We start from the raw sequence: 9,290 nt of genomic DNA on the forward strand, positions 1-9,290 counted from the left end.
GAAGGTAGATATTCAAAGATTATACTGGTGATACATGTTTTTCATGAAGACGTACAAAATTAACTGGGGTGTTAGTTTATAAGATAGTTTAATACAGTTTGGTGCAATATATTTTTTCAAAACCATTCAAAGCATTTTTCAAATATTTTGCACCCTTAGTGATGATCAGATACCATGCATTATGTGCAGAAGTACAGAAGCTCTAAGCAGATTCCCTGCACACCAAAGCTAATTGTACCAAACTGAAATATGAGCATTTGCTGCTTGGCTGCTGGTCAAAGTAAAATTAGGAAAAGGAAAAGATTTCCAGACAGACTATTAAAGAGATACAAGCTGGAGCAGAGGGAAAAGAACAAACTGCAGAGGCTAAAACTGATTTTAAGAAAACAAACTAGGAAAAGAAAAAATAACTGAAATGTGGTATCAGCTTGGAGAAACTTTGTCACTGGCAGCTACCAAGGAGAAGGAGCTGAAGTTACAACTAGGAGTGACTAAGTGGCCAGGAAGAAAAAAATTCAGAGGCAGTGGAAGAGAACTAGAAATTGGAATTGGGAGACCACATATGGAATATAAAGAATGGGGTAAATGAAAGTGAAAAAAAAAAAAAAGCTAAGAATGAAGAAAGCTTACAGCCAGAGTCTGGAAAAAATAAGAACAGGAAATACAGACAGTAAGGAGAAGAAAGAGGAAGCAGACAAGGATGTTAAAGAAAGAAATGGTCTAGCACTGAAAAATGCTAGGCCTTGGAAACAAGAGAGACTAGGAGAACTCTTGGTAAATTGAGACAGAGAAGAACAAATGGACTGGGATGATGAGATAAGACAGTGTTGGACTGGAGGTGATGAGGACTGTGACTGGTCCAGACAGGGTGTCATTTAGTGCTCCATGTAATTCATTATTCTGCATCCTCCTAGAGTTGCAATCTGTTCAGAAGCTGACCATCTCATGTTACTACTGGCTATTCACTTAATTCAAGTGGCAGTGTTCTGTGCACTGGAACAGATGGTTCCAAACCAGATATGAGTCAATTTGACATTATGCAATAAAGTTTGTTGAAAATGTGTTTGTTTTGCTTATAACCAAGATATTACACACAAAAATTATGATAGAGGATTATTATTTTGCTGGCAAGATTAATCACTCAGAGTTAGAACATGCTAGGATTAAGAATGCCTGAGTAACTTTAATTCAGACTATTTGAGTATATTCATTATGAAGTGGTCTTTAATTACTTGATTGCATACATTTTTCCACTTACACTGCAAAGTATACTTAGTATTGAAAAGCTGATTAAATATTCCAACTACAACACCTATTCATTTTATCTACAGCTGTGATTACTTAGCACTGTTTTCCAGGACGAAGTCAGGTCACAGATAATGAGGAGCATTTATCCACAGCCAGGACCCATGATAAATCTATACAAAGTAATGAGTATGGCTTTGTTTAGAATCCAAAGGATCATTAAACTATTTTAATAATGAGACTGTGCTTTATCTACAATTCTCTCTCATTAAACATACACATATAATTTATTAAACAATAAAAGTACGTGCCTAAAAAGAAAAAAATCCACACTCAGTAGGCTTTCATCTCATGAAAAGATGATGAATGATATGGAGCCAAGCTAAATCAATAATAATATGAGCAATAAGATTTCAAGGTAAAATTAAAAAATTGCAGATTTAAGATATTTCCAAGGAAGCTGGGGGTCTTCTGTAATCTCAGAAGAATCTCACAGAACTCTCTGATACCAAGTAGGGTTTATCTTTGAAAACCAGGGATCAAATCAAGTGCCAAGTGAATGAAGAATGGAGATGACAACATCTATCTTAAGGAAAATGGGAAGAAAGAGGAGGAGCTACAAGGATACTAACTATTCACTTTGACACTTGGAAGAAAAATAAAGAAATTAAAGAATGAGTTTTTGTTAAGCACTTAGAAGGGCAACAATCAACACAGGATTGGCAGAACCGAATTACTTTAAATCAGCTAAATCTCCACCTATAATGTAGCTAATCTTACAGATAGAAATCTTGATTTAAAGGACTTAATACAATCTTACACAATATCCTCAGAAATAATCTGATGAAACACAAGCTAAATATCCACTGGCATACTCATCTTTGGCTGAGGCTATGGCTGAGGTAGTTGAAAAAATGGTCATTGACTTATCACAAAATCACAGCTTGATTGTTGCTGGAGATTCTAATAAGATACTCAGAAACAGGAGTACAAGATCATAGCAGAAGTTTTAAAAATACAAGTACAGAATGGTACGGGATTCATTATGGTTACAAACAGAAATCACTAACTGGTAATTACAGGTCACTAGAAGAATACAATTCCAAGAACCGTGTAGAATTCTTTTTAAGGACAACAGGTGAAGAAAGAACTAGCAGACTGTAAAAGGAACCTCAAGAACAACAAGAAGGAGGAAGAAAGTATTAAAATTAATATAGTTTTTCTGAGAAGAAGTTCAAATGCTATCAATTCACTATAATGTCCCTGTCCCCTTCTTCTTGAAGAAGGTGAGTGCTATCAACCATAGGACCAAGAAATACACTTTAAGAGTGACTACCAATGTATCTACCAAGCAAGTAGATACAAAAAGCTCTTATGTATATCAGTTATAACTGCATAACTAGTGGGAATGAGCAGTAATAATCGGAAGACTTCAAGTGTATATGTTAGTTTCATTGTAAATAGACTTAATTCCATTATTGTCTTGATTGGACTAACATCTCAATAGACTAACAAAAAAATTTTTGCATCACATATAAAATGTGATTCCTTAACTCACATAAGTTGTGCAGGATATCTAATATAGCTCACCTTTGAGGATAGCCTAAGGAAATCCAAATGCAATGACTGGGACAACTCAAACTGTAATCTACAGTGCAGTAGTGTTTGATCATGATTGATGATCATAGTTTTGTATACACCAGGAAACTAAGCTAAAGCAGCAGCAGAACTCCTCAGATAGCGTATTTTTATTAAATTTTCTACTGCTCAATTTTACAGCAATAATGTTATCTCAATGCCTTTTATCTGCATACATGCCTATATAAATCTTTAAGGTAATCCAACCAATCTTGTTTGGATAATTTTATTTTTTATAATTAAATATAAAATTTATATATGAAAAGAATAGTATCAGCTAATATTTAATAGATATATAACAACGAAACTTAAAAGCCATGCAGAGGTTTCCCCTATTTTTGTAATATGCACTAACATCTCTCAGGAAAGTCACCATGAAGACAGTAATACACCCAACAAAAATCCCCTCAACCTTGAACAATTTTTTTAACTGATTTTTTTTTTTTCATGTAAAGTATCAAAAAACACAAAGAAAAAACATAACTAAACCTTGCAACTCACCACAATGAAGTAGAAGATCATCATGGAATTCATATAACTCGTCCCGAATCTCCTCTGGACACGGACAATCCTCTCCCAGTTGAAAATTCAGCAACATATTAATCTTTAAGGCAATTAGAACATAGTTGAAACACTGAGATAACCTAAGTCATATTCTAATATATACCCATAATTTACCTGTGTATAATAAAATTCAATTAAAATATAGATTTCTAATACGGCTTAAAGAAAATTCTAAAGGAATGATACTTGGTAAACTTTAATTATTGTTAACATCAAAACACAGTTACACTTAATAATAAAGCTGCTTCCTGGAGGTAGGAAAGACCATTCCAGGACAGAGATAGCAGCATAACTCTAACTTCATGCTTACATTTAGCAACTAAAATTATCAAATTATCATTATCTTGAAGAACTGGATGAATATCAGATGCTCAGCCTTAGGCAGCAGTGTTCAATTTTCTTTTTTTTTTAATCTAGTGTTGAGAAATCCTAAATCATCTTTGGTGTGGAGTACAAGTACAAGCATTCTGACATTCAGTATTCTGGGGCATCTTAATAAATGTTATTTTAAATTAAATTTTCATTCTCTAGCAGCTCAAATGGTAGTTTAGAAGACAGAGTTCTATATTTGCATCACAAAGAATGTTTTTAACCTTTAGATTCAAAAAGTTGTTTAATATTACCTGTTCTTGAGGAGGGGACCGAAATTCTTTAGTCTTCTTGGCAGTCAGAGCAGCAGACATGTTCAAGGCTTGCATGAGTTCATTATACCTGTATTTCTGATTATATTGCAATTTTGAAACATAATGATCTGCAAATGATACAATTGCTTCCACTCTGTGTCGTAGCTCACAGTCACAGAAATAATTGAGCAAATGACACATCTAGAATAGAAAAAACAGACTTAAGTTTAGCAAACTTTAAGTGGGGAAGAACTGCAATGGATACTCTGCAGTGCAACAGACTATAAAAACGCCATACTTTTTCCCATATTTTTCTTCTATCACTGTAAAAGTGACAAATTCATACAGTTTTATTATCTGATGGATAATCCTACATTGCATTCACAGTCTGAGCCCATGCACTCAAAGCATGTAGAAATCACAGAATTATAAAATAATTTAGGTTGGAAGATTCCTTTAAAGACTATGTGTTCCAACCCTCCCCCTTTTAAAACACTCCTATGAAATACAGAAGTATTTCTGTATCTGTTTTGAATGTTGATACATGCAGAAAGAACTGCATCATCATCAAATTTGGTTATTAATATGAGGTTATAAGACAAAGTGGAATAAAGGTCTTCAAGATTTCAAATCTTACAAGCTAGAGAATATACAAAAAGCACTACCTTTCTTCCACCAATAGTAGAACGTATGTAATACATTTACATTAAATGGTCACCTGAAGTTTAACAGATTCTGGTAATCTCATCTGCAATAAGCCCTTTGCTGGAGCTTTCATTTCTTTTACTGCTTTCTCCCCAGCTTCTACAGCTTTTTCTTCAACTTGTGTAACTTCTTCCTTCTCTGTCTTTTCTTCCGTTTCTTCCTTGTGATCTCCAAACACACTGGGATCAACGAGGAGTAACACCTGCTTCACATCATCATCATCAAAAACCCCCATTATGAGCAATGTTGCAATCAGTTTAAGGACAGGAACAAATTGGAATGCAACCTGTCCTCCAACAGGGTCTCGTATATGGGCACCACTACACTGTACTCCTTCTGTTAACATGCTTATGGCCTTGGATTTAAGTGTATCAAGAGGTATCTCTGGACTGGATGTTTGACGTTCTTCACTGTTCGCAATAAAGCATGGAGTAGTAAAACTAAATCCTGGTTTCAGACAAGTGCTAAGCCCTACTCCAGGTAAACCATGCTTCTTTGTTTCATCAGGATATAATTTAATAGTTCGAGTTTCATCTGTAACTGGAATGATAAATTCATTGCTCATCATAAGCTTGGCTTGCTTGGTGTGCTCCAGATGAATACTAATGAGCAAGTCGTAGAATCCAGAACGCAGAAGTCCAGGTAAGTACTGATTATCTATTGTATAAAATAGCTGAGATATGTCCACATGGCTACAAAGTGCATAAGCAACTCTAGTGTTACCTAGAGCACAAACCGAGCTATAGAGTTTTAAAGTGTGGTAGTGAAACTTCATCAAATCTTCTTGTTCACATAGTTCCAAAATATCAACGCATCTGTTATAAAGTAAAGACACAGAACCTCAGTCAATCTCATGAATAATGATTTTGTAGAAGTAAAGTTTTACAATCTCAGCACGTTTTGGTCACTTCCACTGTAAACCATTAATATTGAGGTTGATACTGACTAATCTTAATGTGTGTCAGTAAGCCACAGTAAATGGTACTAATAAATTGATTAAATTATTTACAACTATATACTCCATAGAAGAAGAAGGAAAAAAAAAAAAAAGGAAAAATGTAAGATAGAGAAGCTTATTTAGAAACTATGGTAAAACAGTTTGTTTTTAAAAGAAATGTAGTTGGAATGTTAAAAATCTGTGGTAATACCACCACTAAACAGTGCCTTTATATTTTATTGATTATTACTGTTTAATTTTTTCCATGTATTACAGTAGTTTTTACTCTATTCATTAATTCAATTTTAGCAAAGATAAATAAAATTAATCATTAAATGAAGATAAAAAAATCGGATAGAACCACAGTAGTTAAATTATCTTTCTGCTACACTTTCCCTTATAGTTGATTTTTCCTTCATTGTTATATCTGATATTTGGATACATCTCTATCATCCTCACTCTTTAGATAAAACATAATAAAGATCTAAGAAAGTCAGGGTCTTTTCAGTAAGAACACAAAAATTTAATTCATGTAAATTCAGAGTAGATGAAATAGGAACAGATTACATGTTTTCATTACAGAAAGAAAATGATCAGTAAAATAGTATTTGCATGATCTTTACATTTGTTTCTTACAAGCTGAGAAAACCTCTATGTTTAAAGGCTTGGAGATTTAAGAGATACTGTTATGTAATTTAAATAAGATAAAATAGTTATGTTTTCTCTTATATATGCAAAAGTTACCTCCTGGCATTAAAATTATTCAACCTCCTGTATCTACTTAAATTTCACAAATATGGTATTATAGCAGATAAGACCATAAAATCTAAACCACTCTAGTGTAAATATTCTCCAAGGCAGGTGTAACCAGGACGCAAATATAAGCTTTCAATACATTTTGTCTACATCAAGTCACCTAGCATGTTCCAAATGTACCTGTTTTCTTCTGGGATATGAAGGGCCATCATTTGCAGAGGTTCCAAACACTGCACAACCCAGCCATGACGTTCACTGACACGCTCTGTTTCTACTTTTAGAAAGCTGTTTGGCATCCTGCTCCATAAAACAGGTGTAATTGTTTGCACATCAAGGCGAGGGGGACACTGAGGAACAGGATTTCTTTCTTCACTTTTAAAAATTGCTGCAGATAAAGGCATGGTATTCTGAAACAAGGAATTGTATTAAAAATATTTTTTTAACATCCAGTTATGAATAAACCTATAATACAATAAGAAACTACAATTTATTGATAGAAAAGAACTCAGAGAAATACAAGTAATTGTAATAAACAAAATCTATTAAAAAATGCCAATGCTAATGGTGGTGTCCTCAGATAAATTTAATCTGTTTTGACAAAAGCCTTTTAAAGTTGTTGAACAAATAACTTCATATAGTAATTACGTTTCTAGAAGTAAATGTAGAAGTCAAATGAAAAGTCATGCCATTCACTCTACCTTCCTAAATAAATTCAACTGGACAGGAGTTTCTGTGGAAATAAACAGATTTAAAAGGTCACCTTTATGTAAAATATTTTGTACCTTTAATTTACCAAGTTCAAACTGAATCAAATTAGTGCTTGTAGGCCGAACAAAAGTTGCTGGAAAAAGTTTTGTGTTTGGTTCAACCTAGAAGAGAAATAAGATAAAGAAATTATACCTTAACAAAGCAAAAAGAATTCCCTCCCAGAATATAACACATGTAAAATAAATACTATGTAGCTTACTTCTTCATTATCAAAAACTTCAAACACTGTATTAAAGTGCTGATGAGTGTGTACCTGTTGTTTACCTCCAGTGTAGTAAAGCACTTGCTGAATTATCTTTATAAGCACACCTAACTTTCAGGCAGGTGCTTCTGCCGTCCTATGTGCTCTCGATATCTATAACAAGAACTTTGGTAACACTATGTACTGACTCTTCTCAAACATATTCAAATCCAACACCTTATTTTAGAGCAGCTCCTTAAAAATCTAGTCACTTTACAGCTACATCTTTAGCTCTTACTCTAGGAAAAGCACCCCCAACACAGACCAAGAGTAGAATACAGTTTTTTTAGACTACCACACATATTTTAGAATTCTTTCACATATTATACTGGACAAAAAAACCTCATAAGCAGATTTCTAAGAGAGGTGGAATCAGAGAGGGATGAGAGTGCATCATTTGGACAGGATAGTGCAAATCTTTTTTTTTTTGCATTAATACCAGTTTTAAACTGAAGAATTCTCTACGAGATCACACTTCTATTGCCCTGAAAATAAGAATGTAAAAGATACTCCTAGAATAGCGTGTTATTGAGAACATTTCAGTGCTCCAGGTTGGCTGAAAAAGGTACACTCCATGCAGTCAATTCGAGGTTTCAAGATTTCAACCAAGTATTTTAATTGTAATTACAATGCTCATGCTGTGAAGGAGTGCAACTCCCAACTTTGAGGATAGCCAAGTATTAAAAACAGCAAAACAATAAACGGAGAGTCATAAAAATAAATTAAAAAATAAACCAAAACAATCTCAACAAACAAATTCTTTTAGATTAGAAAACAGCTTCAAAACACAACATAACTTAAACAGAATGTAAAATTATACCATACACTGAAAAAATCTGTCTGCAGGGTTTTTTTTCAGAACTCTGACTATTGGGACAGAGAAAATAATTTAGGGCCAGGTATGCACATTCTAATCATTTGATAAGGAAAAAACCCAAAATCTAAAATACAGAAACAAAAGGCATCCGGAACGGAAATACACAACTACTGAGATGCGTCATTCATTAAAGCCCGAAAGTAACTGACTGAGACAATGTAACCCTCAGACTCTGACCAAAGATAGATAGTAATAGTAATTGAGTTTGTAATATCTAATATTGTTTGATGGTCAGAAAACCATTCCTAACTCAGAATAAAATATCTTGTAAACTAATACTTAGTCTCACCTTTCTGCTACTAATACCTTAACATTGGCCTGATAATTAATGACAAAATTCCAAATATATATGTATAAGTTATCATTCCTTTACTTTTCTATTATAGAAAGGGGGGTGATGTTGTGTTTCTGACTACCACCATGGCATTCAGTAGCTTAGATCAAGAATTACAGCAATATTAATTTCATCTCCTCAATATGATGACTTGTAGGCCTTTTAGAATGAAAACATATTACATGCATTGTCCCTCTACTTCAGTTAAGAACATTGAAAAGTGCATATGATTACAAGGTTATAATAATTATCCTGCAGCCTCTAGATCAGACAAATAGCCACAATTTGCAGCAATTTGAGTGAGAGATTAGATTTACTAAAGTATTTTAAAGATTTTATTTTATTTTGTGGCAAAATATTAAAAAAATGAAAATGAAAACTACGTAAGACCATTTTCACTACTTTACAAAAGAGAAAAAAGATTTAAATTACTCAAAATAAACAAAGCTTGAGAAATACTTCACCCTCAGTTATAACACTCCTGTTGGAATACACCAGAGTATCTTTACAGGAAGTGCTGAGTGTTGCCATTTTTCAAAAGACCATGTGTCAACAGTTTTATTTAAAAGCATTTCCAAAACTAATTCCAGGTATCTCTAGAG

At 33.5% G+C, this 9,290-nt stretch overlaps 1 protein-coding gene across 1 annotated transcript in view; it reads right to left on the minus strand.

The window, feature by feature from the left end:
- The window catches only part of RYR3 (ryanodine receptor 3), a 191,404-nt gene that overhangs the window by 96,546 nt on the left and 85,568 nt on the right, over window positions 1–9,290 (minus strand). Inside the window, exons 33-37 of the mRNA XM_010007742.1 lie at window positions 7,251–7,337; window positions 6,649–6,875; window positions 4,789–5,590; window positions 4,071–4,271; window positions 3,385–3,487 (exon numbers count right to left, since the gene is read on the minus strand). Of these exons, the coding sequence (XP_010006044.1) occupies window positions 3,385–3,487; window positions 4,071–4,271; window positions 4,789–5,590; window positions 6,649–6,875; window positions 7,251–7,337 (1,420 nt within the window). The remainder of the gene's footprint in view (window positions 1–3,384; window positions 3,488–4,070; window positions 4,272–4,788; window positions 5,591–6,648; window positions 6,876–7,250; window positions 7,338–9,290) is intronic.

Source organism: Chaetura pelagica, unplaced genomic scaffold, assembly GCF_000747805.2.
Source record: "Chaetura pelagica isolate M959 unplaced genomic scaffold, ChaPel_1.0 scaffold70, whole genome shotgun sequence".
NCBI lineage: Eukaryota > Metazoa > Chordata > Aves > Apodiformes > Apodidae > Chaetura > Chaetura pelagica.